Genomic DNA, 23,228 nt, shown 5'->3' with positions numbered 1-23,228 from the left:
AAAAATCCTGGCAAGGCCTAATTCCAATTCATGATTAGTATCATTACCCATATTTTGCTTAAACTTCAAAAAGCCCCCTTTGAGGTAGGTGTTCTGCCCTCTATAATCTTCTTCATGTCCTGGACCTAGGAAGTCAAAATATTTGATCCAAGTATGCCAAGGTCTGCTATAGTCCGTTCCTAGTAGTTTTGTTTTCTTTGGTTTTTTAAAATTGGCTTTCCTGGTTATTTTGAGCTTTGTTTTATTCCTCTACCTATTGAGGTTACATGTGTATTTTGGAATTATATCATTTACATAGAAACACTTTTCAAGTGAAGATGACCAGCGTCCTAGGAAAATGAAACCAATTTAAAAGTAGACCATGGGGGGCTTCCCTGGTGGCGCAGTGGTTGAGAATCTGCCTGCTAATGCAGGGGACACGGGTTCGGGCCCTGGTCTGGGAAGATCCCACATGCCGCGGAGCGGCTGGGCCCGTGAGCCACAACTACTGAGCCTGCGCGTCTGGAGCCTGTGCCCCGCAACGGGAGGGGCCGCGATAGTGAGAGGCCCGCGCACTGTGATGAAGAGCGGTCCCTGCACCGTGATGAAGAGTGGCCCCCACTTCCCGTAACTAGAGAAAGCCCTCACACGAACCGAAGACCCAACACAGCCAAAAATAAATAAATAAATAAAGTAGCTATAAAAAGAACATTCTCTAAGTATATTAAAAAAAAAAAGTAGACCATGGAAATCACAAAGTCTGATATTCCACAAGGCGGGTTGCAATCTTATGGACACTAGAAATACCATGGGTAGGTCATCAGTAACATTAATAATATTTCCCTATGGGCGCTTTCTGATAACACTGGCTTGTTTTATCTTAATGTCACAATGAAACAGTATGAAATGTTAATGCAAGAATTTGTTTTAGCTATGTATGTAAATCATATTACAAGCAAGTTATTTTGGTTGGTTGGCTTTTTAGTTCATTCCTTCAATCAGATGCTTCAAAAGAAATGTGTTTCAAATATCCACTTTATGATCAGTTTAAGGATCAGTTTAGAAAGAAAAATATTTGGTAAACCATTCCTGGTGGGCTGAGCCCTGCTTCTGCTGGACTTCTTTGGGTTGGGCTGTTTCATCATCTTGTGTCCTAAAAACAAACAAAAAGTTTTCTTAGATGTTTTTGAAAATTATTCAATAAACAACTTAATACTCTACCATCTTTTCAGGGAAAGATAACTGCTGCTTTACTCTTAAAAAGATACTAGAACATGATGGGCCAATATTAGGGGCTAGAAACAAGTTGTGAAGGAGGGGGATGGAGAGGGAGCATCTAATTCCGGTTTTGAAAACAGAAGGTTCTCCATTGTTTCACTTAACACTAATGAGGCATATTTTGCAACATGTACTATTTACTTCAGGCACAAATTAAACAATAAACCCCCTCCAAAAACAGGTAAAAGAAGAAATGGTTAATACAGTATTACACTTTATGGCTTCTTCAAAAGTTATCTGATGTGCTCTGGCATTTCAATGAGGTTGTGAAATTAGCCTAATAAATTGAAAAGGGGAGGCGGTAGGTAAGAAAGTACAGTGTATACCTGTCTGAACGGTCTCTAACTGCATTTGTGAAGCTTCTTATAAAACAGTGGGAGGACTTCCCCCGTGGTCCAGTGATAAAGAACCTGCCTTACAATGCGGGGGACGCGGGTTCGATCCCTGTTCAGGGAACTAAGATTCCACATGCCACGGGGCAACTAATCTTGCGCGCCACAACTACTGAGCTCGGTGCCTCAACGAGAGCCCACGCGCCCTGGAGCCTGCGCACCAAAACAAGAGAGAGAAAACCCGCATGCCACAACTAGAGAGAAGCCTGTGCGCTGCAACAAAAGATCCCGCACGCCTCAACAGGGATCCCGCGTGCCACAACTAAGACCTGATGCAGCCAAAAATAAATAAAATAAATCTTAAAAACAAACAAAAAAACAGTGGGAACACAGCTTTAAACAGAGGTGTGTGATAATGAGATGAACTGTGGCCAGTCAGCCTGGCTCTGGCAGTTAATAGACCGTGTGCTTGGGGCTCCAGGCCTCAGTGTCCTCAGCTGTGACACAAAGGGCTGGACTCGTTCAGTGACTGACAGGAAGTCCTTCCAGGTCCACACTCATATTTGTCCAAATAGCCTTGGGCAAGCAGGGCCTTTGGAAAAGGAACATTTCAGAAGGGGCCCTTTCAGAAATGCAAACTTCAAAGCCCAGAATTAAAGATTTTGCTCTGAACAGAAGGCTGGACAGGAAGGAATAAACAAAGGGGAGGGGCTTCCCTGGTGGCGCAGTGGTTGAGAGTCTGCCTGCCAATGCAGGGGATACGGGTTCGAGCCCTGGTCCGGGAAGATCCCACATGCCGTGGAGCAAATGGGCCCGTGAGCCACAATTACTGAGCCTGTGCATCTGGAGCCTGTGCTCCGCAACAAGAGAGGCCGCGATGGTGAGAGGCCCATGCACCGCGATGAAGAGTGGCCCCCGCTTGCCGCAACTGGAGAAAGCCCTTGCACAGAAACTAAGACCCAACACAGCCATAAATAAATAAATAAAAATTTTTTAAAAAGAAGGGGGGAAATCACACATTTCTGGAAGAGAAGCACGCTGCAAGGGCTTCTGGAAAAATAAGGCAGTATCAGAGATCATCATGTGTGATCAACCAAACCCACAGATTAAGAGGCCTTAAAATTACAAGATTATACAATGAATCTTGAGAAGTAACCTTAATAATAATAGTGGAAAATTACTGAATGCTTCTGTGGCAGGTCTTGTGCTAAGCATGTCCTGTGGATTAATTCCTTCAGTCTCACATGAGTCTAATGAGGTAGGTGCTGTATTATCTTCATTTTAGAGGTGAGGAAACAGACTCAGAGAAGTCAAGTGAGCTGCCCAAAGCCAAGCAAGCTTAAGAACAAGGACGACCAGAATTTGAATCCAGACTCAAGGCCAGATGATGAGTCCATCTTCTGTGTGACCGACTCTGAAGTGGTCAGCAAAGTGATTCAATGTCCCCTGTCTAATCATCCATGGGAAAAAAAAAAAAGGTTTTCTGGAATTTGGTATCAGGAGTAGTGCCTCTTCTAAAGAGTGACCTATTTCCCTTCTCTTACATATCTTCCTTTTTGGCTGGGTTGTAATTTGTCCAAGGCAGGGCTTGTTTCGTTACCCTTTGTATTGGCCCAAAGGCTGGGTATTTAACAGGTACCAGAAAGGAACACTAATTTCCCTCCTGACTATGGGAAAATGGAATCATAGCTTTGGCCCCCTACCTTGTGGCAGTTTTTACATCTAGAGATGGGGTGGGTTTGTAAGGCTGGCCACAGCTGGGGCCTGGGTCCAAGCTGGGTGACTTAGTTATCAGAGGAGTGTTGATCCTGGAGCTCAGGTCGCCACTCAGAAAGTTCTTAGCATAGGAAGCGAGGTTTGGCACACTGACCACTCGGCTGGGCACTTCCTCCATCTTCTTTTTCTGTTGGTATTAAAGAAAAGGCCTGTTAGTACCACCCAAAGAGGCATTATTGTAAAAGTAGATAAGGCCTGCCCAACCGAAATTATGTGAGCAAGGAGGCAATAACTTAACATGTTATTTTTTAAAGCATTTTTTCTTCCAATCCACTTTGTGCTTTAAAAAAAACACAGGCTCATAATCTCTTATCCAAAACTTCTGGTGACAAATGTGTTTTTTAATTTAAAATCTTGTTTTAGATTTTAAAAGGCTATATAACACCCCCAGCAGAAGCTGGGCCCACCTTGTCCTCAAACACATTAATATTTCTGGAGTGAAACTAACATTGTGTCACACCAAAAGGGATATATAAAAGTTACAAATGAGCTTACATGAATTCAGTTTGGGTTAGGTTTACTGTCCTATGAGTTACCAAAAAAATACAAATTTTTAAGCACTTTAGGATTTTGTGATAGCAGATGAGATTTGGATGTGAATATTCTCACTGTAGTAAATTCCAAAAATTTTTATAAAAGGATAAAACGTTACAGTGAATGATTCTTCTCTCTCTCCTTCCTATCACCCAGATATAGCCATTATTAATAGCGACACATTTATATATAAAAAGTTTGGAGAATTCAAAAAACTCATAAAAATAAAAAACACACATAATCTGCCTAGCCAGATATAAATACTGTTTGTTAATAATTTGGACTATTTCCTGGGGGTCTTATTTTCAATGAATATTCCTCTAAATGAATGCCGGACAATTGATAAATAAGCTGCCATTACCTTTGGGAAAAACAAAGCCAGCAGAATTATGTAATGCATTGAAACCAGTAGGACCAATTTACCTTCATGGAAGGGGTCAAATACCCTGGGCGAGGATTGAAAGAGAAGGACCGATTCCGATGGGACACTGCGCTGGGGAATGCTGTGTAGTGAAATCTTCTCTCCTCCTGGAAAAACGATACAACTGAGTCTAAATGAGCCTAACTACACAGCACACTGAGTTTAATTTGAAGGAAGATGGCTGTGTGAGAGCAGACTACAGAGAGGAGGAAAGACCAGGGAAGGGAGGAGAAGTCAGTGGGAATCAAGCTGCCATCCACTGAAGCTTTGAGGAAGCACCTTTATTTCTGGGGCCTTTGTGTCCCCAGCGCCCCTTGTGAAGGAAAGGGCGAGCTTTTTTGGAATGCCTTAGGGAAGTCAGAGATCCAGGTACTCTTAGGATCTGAGCAGAATCTACTGCAGAAGGTTATTAAGACAAAGAAAAAGAAACACCCAGGTACAATCACTATATGGCCAATCTTCTTTACCTGTGTCATTCTCCACTTTTTTCTTTCCTGCTGTATTGTTTTTAAAGCAAGTTCCAGTTGTATAATTTCATCTGTAAAAACATTGAGGGCTTCCCTGGTGGCGCAGTCGTTAAGAATCCACCTGCCAATGCAGGGGACACGGGTGCGAGCCCTGGTCTGGGAAGATCCCACATGCCGCGGAGCAACTAAGCCCGTGTGCCACAACTACTGAGCCTGCGCTCTAGAGCCTGTGAGCCACAACTACTGAGCCCATGTGCGACAACTACTGAAGCCTGCACGCCTAGAGCCCGTGCTCCACAACAACAGAAGCCACCTCAATGAGAAGCCCAAGCACCGCAACGAAGAGTAGCCCCCACTTGCTGCAACTAGAGAAAGCCCACGTGCAGCAACGAAGACCCAACACAGCCAAAAAAAACCCAAAAAACAAAAAAACATTGATAAGTGTTTCTAAGGGATAAGGACTCTTTTTTTTAAAAAACACATAACCACAATACCTTTGTCACACTTAGCAAGCAAGCAATTCCTTATTAGTATCATCTAATTTTCAGTTGGTGGTTAAGTTTTCCTCTTCATCTTGACATGAAGCAATGTGACTGGGGAGCAGGAGGGTGCAAGGATGGGCGTGAGATACAAGTGTGCATGTGTCTTGTGGGAGGATGTGTGGCTGTGTAAGCCACCATAAGACCATGGATTTTACTCTGAGAAGGACAGGGAGCCACAGGACGTGCTGAACAGAGCCGTGTTGTGGTCCGACTTACATTTTTATAAGATTACTCTGGTCGCTGTGAGGTCAACAGAGTGGGGTGAGGCTGGAATGAGTGGGGAGACCAGTGGACTCTCCATCATGCATGAGAGGCAGCAGGGCCTGGACCAAGGTGGTGAAGGTAGAGATGGCGGGAAGAGGCTGGACTTCTGATGTGGCTAATTAGCTGACCCGCGTGGGCCACGCTGACGGGAGCGAGTGCGTCACCCAAAGTCCCCAGAGCTGAATGTAAGCCACTGGGAGCTGGCTTACAGAGAACTTTCAACCAAAGCTTGGAGCACAGGAAGGCTGGGCAAAAGCCTAAAGCAGTGGTTAAAGTGTGAGGAGACATGAGTGTGAGGTGCAAACCATTCTAGATTTTCCCAAATGCTGTAGGTTAAAAAAACCAAACCAATACCAACATCAGGCAGATGGTGTGGGACTTGAGAGTGATTTTTTTTTTTTTTTGCCTTCTACTTTCCTGTGTTAATTTTTTTTAGTGAGCATGTATTTTTTTATATAATAGGGGAAAAATAACCAAGAACCTTTTGTAAGGTGGTTTTAGGGTTATCAGGATTACAGTTTTAGGCACCCATGGAAGTGCAAGGCTAAAGCGAATACCCCGGACAGCCTCACCGTGAGCTGCTTGATGATCTCCTCCCTCTCCTTCAAGCGGGTCTGCAGACGGCCTATGAGCTGAACGTCCTCCGGCCTCGACTCCCCCTTCCCTGGCTTCTCTCCGGAATCTTTCAGTCTGTTTCGAGCAGGCGTGCAGTTAGCCACCGTGCTGCAATGACTCAACCGCAAGGAGGGAGAAGAGGTGGGCGTGATGGGGGCGCTGCTATGTTGCTTGGCCTGGCCGGCCACTCTCTGTTCACCAAAGGGGGAACTGAGGCCCAGAGAGCCTGCCCAGGGCCACCCAGTGAGTTGGCCGCAGAGCTCCAGGTGGAGCCCAGGACTGCAACTCCCAGTCTGACATTTGTCAGTTCCCCCAGGTTCTGTAGGGCCCAGGAACCAAAGGCCTGTGTGTGCACACGGATGCCACATTCAGTGGGGCTTCAAGAACCAGCGAAGTTTGGGAGGAGAGGCCTCAGCCGGAAAACGTCCCCACCCACGCCAAGGCCAGCAGGTTATGCTAATACAGATGTGGCTTCCGCCCCACCTGCTGGCAGCCAGAGAGCATGGCATGAACTAGTTCTGCAAAGCAGCGGGGCAGCTGGTACCACCGCCCTTTCAGGGTGAAGCTGGAGAGAAATAACCTCCGGATGGTGGGGGAGAGAGGGTGAGGGCTGCCGGTGATCTACTGACTGTAGTTGATAAGAGGCCAGGGCTTTGGGGTGAGATGACTCGGGCTTTTATCCCAGCTCTGCTTTTTTCTAGCTATGTAATCTTGGGCATTTTGCCCGTGAGCCTCAGTTCCTTCTTTAATATGGGCGTGAAACTGGGTGGTTGTGAGGATTCAGTGAGATAATGCATGCCCGGCACGTGCTAAGTACCCATTAGATGGTAGCTGGTAAAACCTTCCACTCCAGATTTTGGATGATTTGCTTTGTATTGGAGCCAGTGGAGGACAGTTTTTAAGAGCACAAGTTAAGGGTCAGACAGGTGACGTTTAAATTTACTTAGTGCTGCTTGACCTCATCTCCCTGTCACTAACCCCGATCTCCCAGTCTCTTCTCCTCTCAGCAGTCAGAAGTGACCCTGTTAAAAGGTATCTCAGACCATGTCAGTCACGCTCAAAGCCTTACAAGGGCTTCCCAGTGCACTCCATCCGAACACACCCAAACCCCTTCCTGCTCAGGGCAGCATCTCCTCCACCCCTCCCAGCTACCTTGCCAACCTCAGTTCCTATCATCACTCTCTCACTCATTCCACTTAAGCCTTCTGGCTGTTTGGTCTTGGGAAGCAGGCCCCAGGGCCCTTGCACTTGCTGTTCTGGCTGCTTGGAATGCTCTTCGTCCAGATGGCTCTCTCATTCCTCGCCTCTTTATGCTTAAATGTCACCTCCGTGCCCACCCTTGGCACTCTAGACACTGATCCTGTTTTCCTTCTAGTACCTTCAGGTACTTTCATTACCTGATATGAAGTTAAATATTTGTTTGCTTATTTCTTTGTCAGACTCCCCATCTAGAATTTGTGAGTGCTATGAGAGCACAGTCTTTGTTTTATTCCCACTGTAACTCCAGAGCCTAAAACAGTGCAAGGCACACAGTAGGCCCTTAACAAATATTTGCTGAATGACTAAATGAATGCTTGCACGAGGGGCCCTTGCTTTCTTAATCAATCCATGGGAATAATGGTTTCTACCTTGAAGAACTGCTGTGAAGATTAAATGAGATGATGAACATTAGAAGGGGGAAATGCCCATAAAAAAGTAGCCCTGATCTTCTTCTGTGTGTGAGGGTCAAACCATGCTCAGTCCTCACAGATTCCCAGTACCCTGCACAAGACGGGAATGCAATCTCATAAAAGGACGGGTGGCCAACCATCCCAGTTCGCCTGGAACTGAGGCGCTTCTGGAACTCGGGACTTCTAGTTTTAAAACTAGGAGAGTCCTGGGGACACTAGGATGAGTTGGTCCCCCTAATAAAATGGTACATCTACTAGTCCCTCCCAACCTGGGGCCAAGGCCTCACTTACTCGGTTTCCAGGGCTGCCAGCCGGGCCTGGAGCTGCGCTTGAGCGCTGCTGAAATCGGCCACCATGGCCTGCATCTCCTTCCGGTGTTCCTGGCGTAGCATCTCCACCTCCCGGGCCAGCTGGGCTTGCTGATCCTCCTCCAGCAGCCTGTGGGGTGGGGTGGAAGCACAGCTGGGCTTGTCCAGGCTCTAGGGACTGAACCTCTAGGGCACTGGAGTTTCTCCCCACTCTGCTGGGTGGCCTGCAGAATCTAAGGTCAGGACACAGCGGGAAGGAGATCCGAGGTCTCTGAGTTGTGGGGTCCAGCTTGTGGAACCCCTTCTCAGCACCTTCCACCCCAGCATTCCATGAAGGAGAAACCTGAGCACAAAGGGCAGCCTTCTGGGGGAAGGGGTGGAGGACAGCTCGGGAGAGGAGTCCCAGAAAGCACTCCTTCCACTTGGGGGAGGTGGGTAGGCCTGGAGGCTGAGATTCTGTATCAGAATTACCGAATGTTGTGGACTCTGAGAGCTGGGAGACCAGCGGTCCAGGGTGGGAAGGCAGGATGGGAGAGGGATTAGGAGACCACCGTTTAGAGCCAGGCTGCCTGCGTCCCTCCGCGGCCTCCCCCATCACTTCCTAGCTGCGTGACTTTGGGTGATCTAGGCTCTGCTCAGTTTCTCCATCTGACAACAGTGGCTACCTTACAGGGTTACTGAAAGGATGAACCACATTAATCCATGTCCAGAACAGCCCGTGGCACAAAGCATATGTTCGACCATCAGCTATCACTTTTCTTAACCTTGGGGTGGGGCACTAAGGGATCCTCAGACCAGCCTCAGGGGGCCTGACACCTTCTGAAAGTACATGCATATTTTTGTGTGATGATACCCTTCTCCAGGAGAGGGACATCGTTTTCCTCACTGGAGGGGGCTGTAATCGGAAAAGGTTAGGAGCCCCTACTCTGGTCCAGTCTCCTTATTCCAGTGTCACATGGTGAGTCCCTAACTGAATTTAAGGTGCTCCACCTTGGCCAGGTGGATTCATGGCTGTTTCTCAGATGAGCCTCAGGCCTACTTTCACTTGAACTTTATGCCGGGGACTGGAACATTCCAACTCTGGGATGAAATGGACAAATGCCTTCAAAGATACAAACTACCGAAGCTCGCTCAAGAAGAAACAAGGTAACTTGAAAAGTCCTATATCTATTAATGAAACTAAAGTTGTAGTTATAAACTTTCCAGCCAGGGAAAAAAGGCCATGAATTCAGGACCTGATAAAGGGCTATCCAGCCTGGACAAGGAAATCAGAGTTGCCACCACAATTTACCGAGTGCCAGGGTCAGTGCTAAGCATCTTCCTATATGTTTCACTGCATTCTACAACAGCCCTGAGAGGGGGTGGTGTTTTCTACCTTTTACAGGTAAGGGCAGGGTCTTGGAGAGATTAGCAGACTTGCCCAAGGTCACACAGCTAGTTAAGAGCACACAGAACTGTCTTAACTATTCCACTGCACTGACTCCCTAAGGCTAGCTTTGAGGATACTTTTGGCATCGTTAAGTTTGATTCCATAAATTCCCTGATCTGTAGGGAAACAGGGTACCCCTCCCCCCATTTCAGGGCTAATCCTGGGCAGTTTTGAGATCTAGAATTCCTCGACCACTGATACTTTCCATGGGTCAAAGGACTAACATCAGTGAAGGACTGGCGTACTAGGGAGTCCTTCCTTTGGGAAGATGCCGAGGGTGCAACCCAATCTGAGATCCCAGAGGCTCACCAAGGGGCAGAGGAGAGAAGCTCCGACCCGCAGACCTACCTGCGCTGGTCGCGGAGCTGCAGCGCCTCCTGCCGGTGCTGTTCCACCTCGGCCTGCAGCCGCCGCACGGCTTCCTTGAGCCGCGAGTTCTCCTCCCAGAGGCCGCATCCCTCGCTCGGCTCCTGCTCGGCGGCGCCCTTGCCCGTCGGGGAGCCCGCCTGGCCCGGACCGCCCCCCTCCTAGGGAGAAAGCAGCCAGAAGAGCCGTTTGCAGGAGGCGCGATGGCCGACAAGGGCCAGAGATGTGCCGCGGCAAAGACCCAGCCTGGAGCCCAAATCGGGCTCCTGATTCCGGAGCTCACGTCTAGTCTCTTAAAGTTTTCTGCTTTGAGAGTTGGCCAAATGTGGCCCTCAAAAAGTCTAACAATGCTAATGAGCCAAGAATGTGCCTTAAATTAAAACAAGCCCAACACTGCACCTGTGTGGAGTGGGGGGGGGGAGGGGGTGGGATGTCTCTGAGTCTCTTCTTGTTAGGACACTAATTCACTAATTACCCCCCAAAGGTCTCTCATTCCCAAACTCCATCATATTGGTGGTTAGGGCTTCAACATGTGAATGTGGGGCGAAACCACACAGGGCAGAGGAAGGGGAGAGTGAATATTTGCTGAACAATAACCATCTGTCACATCACCTCACAGGATTCTGATACAGTGGGTCTGGGTACATCCCAGCCCTGAGTCTTTTGAGAAAGCTTCCCAGGTGACTCTAAGGCCACCACAGTTGTAATCCACTGCCCCGCACTTGCCCTTGCCCGTCTCTTTACCTAGGGTGCCTTCCACACCCAACCATTCCTGCCTTGGTGATGCCTTCTCGACCCCTCAGGGGAGAGGCGACAAGCTTTCTCTTCTCTGAGAGCTAGATCCTCTCCGTGTAGAGGTTATAATGAAGTGCACTGATTTGTTGAAATGCTGGTTTCCTCCACCAGACCAGCAGCTGTTCTGGGAAGGAGCCATCTCCTCTTCATCTTCCCAATCTTATAGCACCTAGCACAGTGGCTGGGATTCAGCAGGTGCCAAATGAATGCTTGCTGCGAAATGATGCTTGAATGTCAATGGTTCAGACAGAAGTACAAAGATTGATATCCACCATTAAATGGGGTCAGGGTTAATCCCCGATTAGTGAATGTAGCAGTTTTCAAGTCCATGCAAATGTGCCTGAAGGTTTGTGCATCTGTTCCTTCCAAAGACTGAACAGCATTGCACAGGGAGCATGTGTGGCCCAGGCCCTGTACCTCTTGCTTCCAGCCCTGGGGTTTGCATAGTGTGGGATGCCCGTGGGTACCACCCGGCACTCACACCTGCATGACCTGAAGAGCCTGGTTAAAGTCCTGTGGGGCCACCCTTGACTAGTCGGAGACAGAAGCTGCCGGATAAGTGCATCCCCCTCTGTACTTGGCTGCGACAGATTTGAGAATTATTTCATGGGGCTCCTCAGAAGATCCCAGTGGATGCAACACCACTTACCTGCAGTGGTGGCCACCCTGGGAATGCATCCTGACATTGCACCCCCCTTTCACTCCTGCTACCTGGGGCTGTTCCTTCTTGTGGATATACTTCTTCTCTGTGTGGGATATCACCCAGGGCCTTGCTGTTCCTCCTGGAGGGTTCAGGGCTTCCCTCCAGGGAGGTGGAGGTGAGGATTGGATGTGGATGACCAGGTACCATCTCATCCACCCAGGCCGGGTCTCTATCCATAGCCCTCAGGCAAGCCTGTCATTCATTGCAGAGGGCCCAATATTGGGCCCTCCAGCCACCAGCTGTCACCATCCCACGCTTCCCCTATCTCCTTCCACAGGTCCAGGTGGCCCCCACCAACCTAGAACATTTAACAGATCATATTCTGTTTTCCCTCTGCTAGACTTTACCAACTGAGCTGAACTCATTGTGATACATCATTTGTTAATAATTCTCATTAAACACAGAAATTGTCTTCAGGCTCTCAGTACCAGCAAAATCTGGAATGAACCATCCCCATGTTCCTGCGATCTTCAGCAGGGCTGGGACACCAACTAATCGTGGCCGTCTGCACACCCTGGTGGAGACTCTACTGTGTGCAGAGCTGTGTGCCGAGCACTGGGGGTGGGGCTGGGGGATGAGATGAAGCAGACGTGGCTTGTTCTCAAAGGATGCCTAGTCCAGGTGAGGAAACAAGGGCGTCCATGAAGTGATGGGTCTCCAACAGGACAGGCAGTAGAGGCGGGTGCCAGCCGAGCTACAGCAACAGGAAGCGCTCCAGGAGCTCAGAGGGTAGAGAGGTCACGAGTGTGGAGGGGAGGCCCCCAGCATGGAGGGATCAGCTGGGCACTGAAGGATCAGCTGGGCACTGAAGAGGGAGGAAGGGGTCCCAGGCAGGGGGCAGGGCATATGCAAAGGCAGAGAGGCAGGATGCAGAGCCTGCATGTAGAGCAGAGGGGGATACACAGCCAGTGGGTAAAGGCTTTTCAATGTCAGACTGACCATCGGGAGCTTATTCTCATAGCAGTAGGGAGCCACTGAAGGCTTTACACAGATGCACTTTAGATGAATACCTGAAGCCGTATGTGGTGGGCTGGGGAGAGATGCCTGGGTTGTTAGGAGGTCCCTGTGCTACCCAGCAAGGTAGGAATTATGGAGGGCAAGGAGGGGGATGATGGGCCGAGTCTGACCAGAAAGTTCAAGGAGAGTCAGCACTGACCTTTGGTGACAAGCTCACCTGTCCTCACAGGAACAGGGAGGTCTAGACAGGGAGTCTGTCTGGGGAGGTGCTCTGAGAAACTCTCTGCAGGTCTACAGGACGGACCCTGTCTGGCACCAACACCCTGAGATCCCACTGCATCTGAATTTAAAATAACACGCTGCACTTAAAACTTGTCTTTGCTTTCCAAAGATGGGAGACTGCAGGCTCATCAAGTGTCCCCCAGGCCTGTGGAAAGAGAGGCTCTTCCCCCCTTCAGACAGGGGGTGACCGAGCACCCAGAGCCTCTCCCTGACACTGCTCCAAGAAGGGTGTGGCATGGGCAGGGCAGGGGTGCTGACCTCTGCAGTGCCGGCACGGTCCTCGCTGTCCCCTGGACACGGGGTGATGGCCTGTCGCCTGGCCACACTGCCCGGGGCCCTCAGCTCCGCGCGCAGCGCCTCCAAGTCCTTCCGGTGCTCAGAGCAGGCAGCCCGCTGCCCCGCCAGCTCCTGCCTCAGGGACTCTGCAAAAGGAAGAGCAGCGGAAGGTCAGGGACACGGTGAGGCCGAAGCCTCTTCTGCAGGGACCACAGGCTCTGGGGTGGGCTGGAGTGGGGAGCTGCTGCAGGCGCTGGTTCGAGTTCCCCAAACTTCCTTACGTGCTTCAAGAGAACAGTAACAACAATACCATGTACAGAGCACTAAATGTGCTAAACCCTTGAAAACTGTTCTCAGTTAAGCCCTATTACCATCCTATCCAGCGTTATCCCTCCCATTTTATGACGAGGGAACAGAGCCTCAGAGAAGCTGTGTAAGTAGCCCAGAGCCACACTGCTAATAAGTGGTAGAGTCAGGATTCAACACTTCCCGTGGTTCTTCTTCCCTTGGGACCACCTGCTTCGCCATTGCTGGTTAGTTAGGACGGGTGGTGGGTTAGGGTGGGACAGCCTGGGTCCAGAGCTGAACCCCGAGGCAACACTTGGCCTCAGCACCAAGTCAGAAAACTAAGAAGAACAGGGAATTAGCAAATGACCCAGTGGCCTCTTCTGGGGGTGCGGGTCTCAAATCGGAAATGTTGACATTTGTGCCAATACTTAAGGAGACAGAACATTCACAGGTTCTACTTCTCATGGATGTAAGGTCCCAGCTGGATTGTGAAGGCGGGAGATGGCATGTCATCCCAACAGGATCATGATTAAAACCAGAATCATTCAGGAGAAATGTACACGCCCTCCTTAACTCAGGGACCAGTACAGCCAGAAACTCGAATTTCTCCTCTGAGGATGGTAGGTGATTTCTGATAGTGTAACACTTGCCAGCATGATCAAAAGGCAAAGAAAACAATCATTTCAAAAAGAATATTTTCTGATGGAGTAGACACTACTCAGTGAGCTATTAATAAATTTATTTATTTATTTTTTGGCTGCGTTGGGTCTTTGTTGCTGCCCGTGGGCTTTCTCTAGTTGCGGCGAGCGGGGGCTACTCTTTGTTGCAGTGCACGGGCTTCTCATTGCGGTGGCTTTGTTGTGGAGCACAGGCTCTAAGCACGTGGGCTGCAGTAGTTGTGGCTCACGGGCCCTAGAGCGCAGGCTCAGTAGCTGTGGCACACGGGCTTAGTTGCTCCGCGGCATGTGGGATCTTCCCAGACCAGGGCTCAAACCCGTGTCCCCTGCATTGGCAGGCGGTTTGTTAACCACTATGCCACCATGGAAGTCCGAGCTATTAATTTTTAAAGAGAAGATGATTTTCAAGTGCTAGCAAATTTGATACTTTATTTTCTATTATGGACTTCTGAGACCATATTTTAGTTATTGCAAATTACTTTTGAAACATTGTTCCAATAATCCTAGAGGCCATAAGATACCCAGTACAGGCCATGGTACAAAGCAAGTGCTCAACATATATTTGTAAAATAAATAAATGATGTTTAGAGTGAAAATTAATGATATTGTGAAAGCGTTATCAGTTGTAAAAGATTTCCCATAAGTTTACTAAGGTTCTCTGAAAAGGACAGTATTTAAACACATATAAAAGTTTAATGTATTCTGATGCTATTATGTTGAAAAATTTACTTGATCATCTTCCTTCTCCTCTGGGATTTTATTAGAGTGATTTCTATAGTTTAAACACAACCCAATTTCTGAAATCCCTTATCACAAAAATATGTGCAATAAAACCCTTTAGCAAAGCAGGAAATACAGACAGTTCATTCATTACCTGCCCCTCTTCTCTCATACTATCCCATCATCCATCCACCCACTCATCCATCCATCTGTCCACCCACCCACCCAACCACCTGCCCATCCACCTATTCATCCAGCATGTCTGGGTCCCCACCCCAGTATGTCAGGTAATCTGGTGGACACTCAAACTCTTTGCCCCTCACACACTGACCTATACTGCAGGTCAGGTGTGTCTCTCCAGATGCTGGAATAGGAGTAACCAGGAATCTCTTTTTTTTTTTTAAAGCTTTTTTTTTTTTTTAATTTTTATTTATTTATATTTATTTTTGGCTGTGTTGTGTCTTCGTTTCTGTGCGAGGGCTTTCTCTAGTTGCGGCAAGCGGGGGCCACTCTTCATCACGGTGCGCGGGCCTCTCACTGTCGCGGCCTCTCTTGTTGCGGAGCACAGGCTCCAGACGCGCAGGCTCAGTAGCTGTGGCTCACGGGCCTAGTTGCTCCGCGGCATGTGGGATCTTCCCAGACCAGGGCTCGAACCCGTGTCCCCTGCATTGGCAGGCAGATTCTCAACCGCTGCGCCACCAGGGAAGCCCAGGAATTTCTAATATCACCTGTGGTGGTCCGTGCTCCCACCCACCCAATGCCACCCACAAGGCCTACAGCTTGCTATCATCACTGCAGAGTCCACAAGGCCCCTTCTTCCTGGGACTCGTGCTGAGCATCCCCGTCTGTCCCCAGGGTCCCTCCTGAATCTTTCATCCAGGGAAGGACCGGGCTGCTGTGGGGTCAGAGGGGCCAGGGAAGGGGCAGCAGGGAGGGCTGCTGTGGGGTGTTGAAATCACCAGGGGTGTCCAGCCTGATCTCAATCTGGGGAGTCTTGTTCCTGAGACAGGTGGTACAAACCAGGTTTTATCTTGTATAATGCGTCTCCTTTAGATGCTGCTAACTTTAGCATTTCCCACGCAGCCGCCTCATTCCAGGGTAGCTGCTACCTAGGAAATCTGTGGGACTCTCTCTCTCTCTCTCCTTCATCCGGAAACGTGCAGAGCTGACGTGCTGGCATGCAGTGAACAGGACATACTGTATAATGAAAACTCAACCAAGCAGCAGGTAGAACTTATTCACTTACAGAGGTAAAGAAAATGCTCTTCCCAGAATTCTCTTAAGGAGAGCCCTGTCTGGGTTTGAAGAAATATTTTAAAAGGTCAATATGGTCTTTAATGCTAGGCATGAAAATAAGGAGGGCCTTGGTCTTGCTCTTAAGAGTGAAAAAGAAGATGAGAGTAAAAGAGAAAATGAGGGAGAGAGATGATCTACAAAAATGGAGAGAGGCCCTTACAGTTAGCCATGCAAAGTTGGAATATTCAACAATAATGACAGTGAACATGTACATAGCATTTACCGTGTACCAGGCTCTCTTCTTCCCATGTATATACTCACATAATTCTAATAACAGCCCAATGAGGTGGTTACTATTATTATTCCCATTTTACAGATGAGCAACGGCGTCACAGAGCAGTTAAGCAACTCGCCTGAGGTCACACAGCTAGTGAGCAATGGAGTCAGACTTCAAGCCCAGGCGATTTAGCTTTGGAGATCTTTACTGCCTCTGGAAACTTCCAGAATGCTTTGTGTGACAGGTTTTTGCTGTGGAAACTGAAGAGGAGGTGAGTTTCCTGCTGGGGATAATGCGGGGACAGGGAACAGCCAGGAGCCTGGGGGCCTAAGTCCCCAAATTTGCAGAAATCTTCAGAAATGAGCATTTGAGGTTATCTCATGAAACTCTCACGAAGGCTCAGAGATCTGGCGTATGTTCAGTAATGACGATGATATTATCTGCACTCACTGGGCTCATGCTATATGCTAAGCATTTTATATTTAATATCTCATCAAATCCATACAATGCTTCTATGATGGAAGGACAAGTGTAACTCCACTTGATAGAAAAGGAAAATGAGGCTGAGGGCAACCTGTCCCACATCTCACATCTTGTTGGCATCAGAGCCAGAAGAGTCACCCTAGCCCTTACCCCTGGGCCCCCTGCTGCCCCTGGTTTCCGCATGTGAACGCTGCTGGGTGCACAGCGGGCTGCATACCTAGCAACAGCTCCTGCTGAGCCTGCATCCTCTCCAGCTCTCCCTGGAGCTCTTGCTGGGCCTTCTCCTCCAAGGCCTGTAGCTCTAGCCGGTGCGCCTGGTGCTGGATCTGGAGGCTGTGGCTGGATTCCTTCTTCAAGCGCTCCTCTATGGCCTGTGGGCAAAAGTGGGAGGAAGGAGGCATGCAAGTGGGCACAGAGGGGAGACCTGTCCCTTTTGTCTAGCTCTTCCTCTGTGCTGGGCACCCCCACCCCCAAGCACTTGCCACTCCCTGATGGAGGGCTTATCAGGCTACAGCGAATGCTCCCCTGCCCATCTGGAATGACAGTGATGGCCTGGCCATAGCAGCCATTTTGTGCTGTGTGAACCTAACCCCTGTTCACAGCTGACTGGACCAGAGTGGACACCTGTTCCAAGCTGGGCCAATCGTTGGGAATTTGGTGTTAGGAGGAAGAGAGCAGGAAAGAGACAGACAGACACTGGCTATAGGAAAAGCAAGAAAACACGTTCTCCCCTATACGGCCCTTAGAAGGCACACAGCCCTGCCAACACCTTGATTTTAGGATTTCTGACTTCCGACTTCCAGAACTGTCAGGTAATAAACTTGTGCTGTGTTCAGCCACCAAGTTTGTGGTAATTTTGCTACAGCAGCAGTAAGAAACTAATAGTTTCTATTTTTTTTTTGCAACAGAGAGTTCCAGTATCACATACCACTTTTCAGGTGAGGAAACTGAGGCTGGGAGGGATGAATTAGCTTTCCCAAGGTCACACAGAAAAGATGCAGGATTAGGAGGAAACAAGCTCAGAAAGGTGAAGTGCCATGACTGAAGACAGGTAATGGTGGGGGCAGGATTGTGACCCATGGGCGGCGGTGCCCAGGGCCCAAGCCCTACCCGCTCCCTCATGCAGCCCCTGGGAACAATGAGAAATAGGACTGCAGCAAATGCATGAGGTTCCCCTTAGCGGTGAGCAGACAAGGCAGCTACCTGAAGGCAGCAGCGTCTTTGCTTTGCTGCTCCCCAGCAAATGGGGAAAAACGGTCTTATTCCTCTCATGGGAAACTCAGTCATCCCCTGGTGAGTTTATTTAATAAGACAGAAAAGTCTCGCACTTTTCAAACTCTCCGATACTTTCCTCCTCTTGCACTTGCTGCAAGGCTCAGAGAACTCCAACTGGTGACCTTTTTATCCCTTGGGGAATGTGAATGGAGAGATTGAAGCAAAGGTTTGTAAAAGATGGAGCCAAACTCTCTCACTCTGACCCGGCGTCTTCAGGTCAGCCCTGCCTGCCTTCTGGCTCAGAAGCCCTTGGCAGTGAAGACCATTCAGGGTTTAGCCACCAGATTTTATATCAAGTCAGACACTCATCCCTGGCAAACTGCTCTAGCCTCTTGTTTGCCTTGCTCTTGTTGTGGCTGGTTTGGGGCCTCCTAAGCGGCCTGACTTCACCCCCAACTCTCCATGTTCCATCCTATATAAAGTCTCCTTCCCCTGTGCTCCCAAAATACCATGGGCAGCCATCTCATGGCTCCAATTTACTCATGGCTCCAATTAAAGCAACCTGTTTGAGTGGCTGCCTTTCCCCTTAGAGGTGAGCTCCATAAAGGCAGACTGTGTTAATCATCTTTGTATTTCCTGAGCTCAGCACGATGGTAGCTCAAGGTAAATGCTCAATAAATACCTGCACAATCAATGAGTAAGAAGAGTGGATCTTCTTAAAATTGAGCTCTTCTATGGACTGAATGTTTGTGTTCCCCCACCCCCAAAATTCATATGTTGAAACCTATTCCCCAATGTGATGGAATTAGGAGGTGAGGCCTCTGGGAGGTGCTTAGGTTGTGATGGTGGAGCCCTCATGAATGGGATTAGTGCCCTTACACAAGAGACCTCAGAGAGAGCTCCCTTCCTCTTCTGCCATGTAAGGTTATAGTGAGAAGATGGCCATCTGTGAGCCAGGAAGCAGGCTCTCAACGGATCCCAAATCTGTCCGAGTCTGAGACTTGGACTTCCAGCCTCCAGAACTGTGGGAAATAAATTTCTGTTGTTTATTAAGCCACTCAGCCTATGTTATTCTGTTAGAGCAGCCTGAACAGACTAAGACAAGCTCTTATCCAGTCATGTACTGTTCTAAGCACTTTACGTGGATTATCTCTTTTGATGCTCTCAGTGGTCCTGTATGGTACTATTAGCCATCATTTTATGAATGAGGAACCTGAGGCACAAGGAAGCCTAAGCTCCCTTTCCTCTTAAGTGGCAGACCCAGGATTTGAACCCAGGCATCCCACTCTTAATCACTATCCTGTGTTAGGAATGACCAGATATCTGCCATCTCCAATGAGAACTACAACCTGTCTCTTTTGTCTCATTCTGGAACCATCCCATGCAGACTGGAGCCAGCAATAAAGACCCCGTGAATCTGGTTCCATGGTGACCAGGGACTGGGGCTTAGAACCGCAGGGTCCCCCCAGTGGGCAGAGCACCCTCCCCCTCTCTCACCACCAGATCCTCCTCCCTCCAATCAATCGGAGTCCCTGGGACACCCCCCTTGCAGGTGGGCCAGCCCTCTGTGCTTCCTCTGCCTCCTGCAGGGAATTCAGGCCTTAAGCCTGGAGGGGTAAAGCTCAGGCCAACCCAAAGGCCGGCATGACCTAGCAGCGAATAACCTGGGAATCTCGGCAGCCTGAGCCCTTATAGATTGCAAGCCAACCTGGAAAAAGATTTAAGAGAATAAAGGAAGAAAAGGAACTCACAAATTTTATAAATTTATTTATTTATTTATTTTTGGCTGCATTGGGTCTCCATTGCTGCGCGCGGGCTTTCTCCAGTTGCGGCGAGCGAGGGCTACTCTTCATTGCCGTGCGTGGACTTCTCATTGCGGTGGCTTCTCTTGTTGCGGAGCACAGGCTCTAGGCACGTGGGCTTCAGTAGTTGTGGCTCACGGGCTCAGTAGTTGTGGCTCGCAGGCTCTAGAGCACAGGCTCAGTAGTTGTGGCGCATGGGCTTAGTTGCTCCGCAGCATGTGGGAACTTCCTGGACCAGGGCTTGAACCCGTGTCCCCTGCATTGGCAGACGGATTCTTAGCCCCTGCGCCACCAGGGAAGTCCCAGAACTCACAAATTTTGAACACCTACTAAGTGCCAAGTAGTCCACACTGCATGATCTCATTTCTTTTTTCTTTTCTTTTTTTAAAAAGCCTATTTTATATTTTTATTGGGGGAATACATGCACGTAGTATAAAGAGCCAAATAATATTTTCAAAAAAGGAAAACCAGCACCTCCTAGCCCTCCTTCTTCTTCCTTCTGCATCCTGCCCACTGGAGGCAGCCACTGGCAGCTCTTTTAGGTCTTTCTTCTGATATTTACCACCATTAACAAGATAGTACCTTCCTTCTGCTCTATCCTGCTTATTTTAGAAATTATGAACTGTCTTCCCATTATGGTGGATGAGGATTTTGGTCTCATACATCTTCCCCTTCCATTCCTTATATACAGTTATATTGCTTTTTTAAATACAGTAATATATATTCAGTATTTATCCTTCTTGTGAGTAAATACCATTTACTGCTGAGCTAAATGAACTATAATTATTAAAATCTCCCTTATACAAAGTTTTGTTTTTCCTTGCATTAATAACTACTGCATTTTTAATTTGCTTAGTTTTCTTTGGATAGTTGGCTAAGTCTTCCTACAACCTCTAAAAGCTTTGTAAAATACTTTCACTACAATCGTTCACATGGCCGAATCGGTCAGAGAAACCATCAGGTCTATTTTTCCTCGGAGGCATCTCTTCTAGAGCCCTCAATCATCATGCTCCAGTCTAGACTGAGTTGTTCCCTCAGCCAGTGGCATAGCTGGGCTCCTAAAACCTTCCTTCTCCTGTGTTGGATTCTCTGTAGCCTAGATCCCTTTTATGTCCTCTTTCTTGATTTGCTCCCTTGTTTTGGTGGGATATTCTTCAAGGAACTTCCTAAGGAAAAGTGTATGGAAGATGTATGGGTCCAGCAGGAGACAGAAGCCACACAGTAATTTAAACAAGGGAAACTGAATCTAAAGAACTCTTAAGCTCTGATAGGAGAGTAACTATAAAGATGCAAAGAGAACTCTGAAGGGCATCCTGAGGCTGAGGGAGAGCATTCAAGAAAGGGAAAGCTTGGAAGGGGGAGCCCTTCCCCAGCCTGGGATCCAGACCTTGCTGGAGAAGGTGTGGTGGCAGCTCACGGATGGAGATCACCAGGTTGCCCAGGCCAGAGCCAAGCAGGAGCAACCCTCCACAGTGCTGGTGAGCCACAGATGGGCAGGTGCCCAGAGGGAACGGGGGCACCAATGCAGGCATGAGGGCCAGAGTGAACAGTGTTTGCCTTGGGAGGGTTGCAAGAAACAAACTTCTGGGGTGCAGGCAACAGCAGCCAACAGGCAGGAGCCCAGAAAGAGTTAGGGTGCGCAGGCGTAAGGATGGAGTCTGTGGTGTCCACATCGGGAGACCACAGGATGGTAGTCACTGGGCCTGGACCAGGGCTACGAGATCACCGTGAAGTCACTGGGGCAGAGTATCACCCAAGGTCCTCACACACTCAGGACGCTGTTCAACTGTGCAACAGAAGCCAGAAACAGAGCAAAAATGCAACTGCCAGAACCAGGAAGAGAAGCCTCCTTCTTCCTGCAAGGTGCCCCCAGCGCCTTCTACTGACAAAGCTTAACACTGTGCTCTCTGTAAAGGAGGAGAAATGCTTAAAGAATCCGGATCATTATCGCAAGCAGGCATCAAGAGCTGGGAGGCATAAATTGAGAGCTGAGAAGCATAAACTGATAACAGAAGGGAAATTTCCTAATATTTCATTTGTCTGATATATTTTTATTCAATTTTCACCCTGCTAATGGTTTTAATTGAATTTCTCAGAATTGCTTCATGATCTTCTTGCTTTCCTGTTGCTGTTGAGATGTCTGATGACATCTGGATTCAAGTACTTTGAGTCTGGTATCAATTTTCCTCATTGGGAGCTTTTAGAATTTCTTCTGTTTCCTTGGTGTTCTGAAGTTTCAAGACAAGCCTGGGTCAGGTCTTTTTCATTTCCTTATAGGAATTTCATTCTGTTATTTCTTTGAAAACCTCCTCCCCTCCATGATCTCTTTCTGGAACCCCTATTTGCTAGATATCAGCCTCCTGGATTGTGTTTCTACACTTCTGGTTCCTTCTCTCCCATCATCCATTTCTTTGTCTTTCTACTTTGCTGTCTGGAAGGTTTCTTCATTTTCTATATTTCAACTCATTTACTGATTTTTAAGTGTTCTGCTATCCTGTTTTTTATTTAACAAGAACTCTTTCTTGCTCTAATTGTCCCCTCCTTTGCAAATAACATGTTGTCCTTGTTTCATGGATGCAAATCTAATCTCTTAATTCTGAGGATATCAATCCTCATTGAATTTTTTTTTTCTGTTCCCCGCATTAGCCATTTCCTCTGAGTTCATTCTTTTCCTCTTGATAATCTTGGATTCCCACTCTCCCATTAGAGACTTCCTGGAAAGTTTAGTAATCTTCTGCTGTCTCTTCATATTTAAGAGTGGGCAACAATCAGAAGCTCCATCTGTGCCTGGGGTGGTGTGGCAGGTGGGCATCTGTTGGATGGTGAGTTCCTCTGGGGATCTAGGTTCTAGCTGCTTGTTTTCTGGAGCTGAGCAGAGAAAGCATTGCTGGGGGTGTGACAGAGGTGACTGTAGTCCACCTAATGGTTCAGTACACAGATTTTCACCTAAACTTAGTCTCAGATGCAAGCTTCATCCCAGCCTCTGTGACTGGTACTTCCTAATTCAGAGTCTCTCTGGCTTAGTTTACCCAGGGATCGCTGTCCCCCACCCCAATCTCTTGTCCTTAAATAAGACAGAGGTAATTGGCTGACTGTGCTGGGTAAGCTGGGAATCTGGGCTTCTAGGTGAGTCATACTCTCCACTTCACTCTTGCCTTCTGTTTCAACTGGTGCCTCCAATTCCTGGCTTCTCTGAGTTCCACTGTCAGCTTGATTCTCGTCCTTCTCTGTCTTCAGGCACTGTGGTTTGAGCCTCTCTGCTCTGCAAGGTCATATACCATGTCTCCATTTGTTTCCTGTCCTCATGTATTGTGGTTCAAGGGTACAGACGTCTCCCAGCTTCATCTAAACAGAATATGCTTCTGCTGTGTGTCTTCATTGCTTTTTTAGAGCATTTCCAATAGGAAAGAATTCAAAAGTCTTTATTTTGCCACCTTAAAACCAGTACTCCCATGTTTTTTCATTCAATCATCTTGACATCTCAAAGAAGTGGGTCTTAATATCCCCAATTTATAGAAGGGGAAATTAAACTTGAG

General features: G+C 48.2%; 1 protein-coding gene across 1 annotated transcript in view; it reads right to left on the bottom strand.

Moving 5' to 3' along the window:
• Positions 1-673: 673 nt before the first annotated feature.
• Positions 674-23,228, bottom strand: part of FAM184B (family with sequence similarity 184 member B) — a 123,026-nt gene continuing 100,471 nt past the window's right edge. Inside the window, exons 11-18 of the mRNA XM_007187611.3 lie at positions 16,893-17,046; positions 12,977-13,140; positions 9,964-10,142; positions 8,170-8,316; positions 6,166-6,283; positions 4,323-4,427; positions 3,293-3,492; positions 674-1,132 (exon numbers count right to left, since the gene is read on the bottom strand). Coding sequence (XP_007187673.2) covers positions 1,039-1,132; positions 3,293-3,492; positions 4,323-4,427; positions 6,166-6,283; positions 8,170-8,316; positions 9,964-10,142; positions 12,977-13,140; positions 16,893-17,046 — 1,161 coding nt within the window. The 3' untranslated portion in view covers positions 674-1,038. The remainder of the gene's footprint in view (positions 1,133-3,292; positions 3,493-4,322; positions 4,428-6,165; positions 6,284-8,169; positions 8,317-9,963; positions 10,143-12,976; positions 13,141-16,892; positions 17,047-23,228) is intronic.

This window comes from Balaenoptera acutorostrata, chromosome 5 (assembly GCF_949987535.1).
Source record: "Balaenoptera acutorostrata chromosome 5, mBalAcu1.1, whole genome shotgun sequence".
Classification (NCBI taxonomy): Eukaryota; Metazoa; Chordata; class Mammalia; order Artiodactyla; family Balaenopteridae; genus Balaenoptera; species Balaenoptera acutorostrata.
This window is presented reverse-complemented; position numbering and strand designations above follow the sequence as displayed.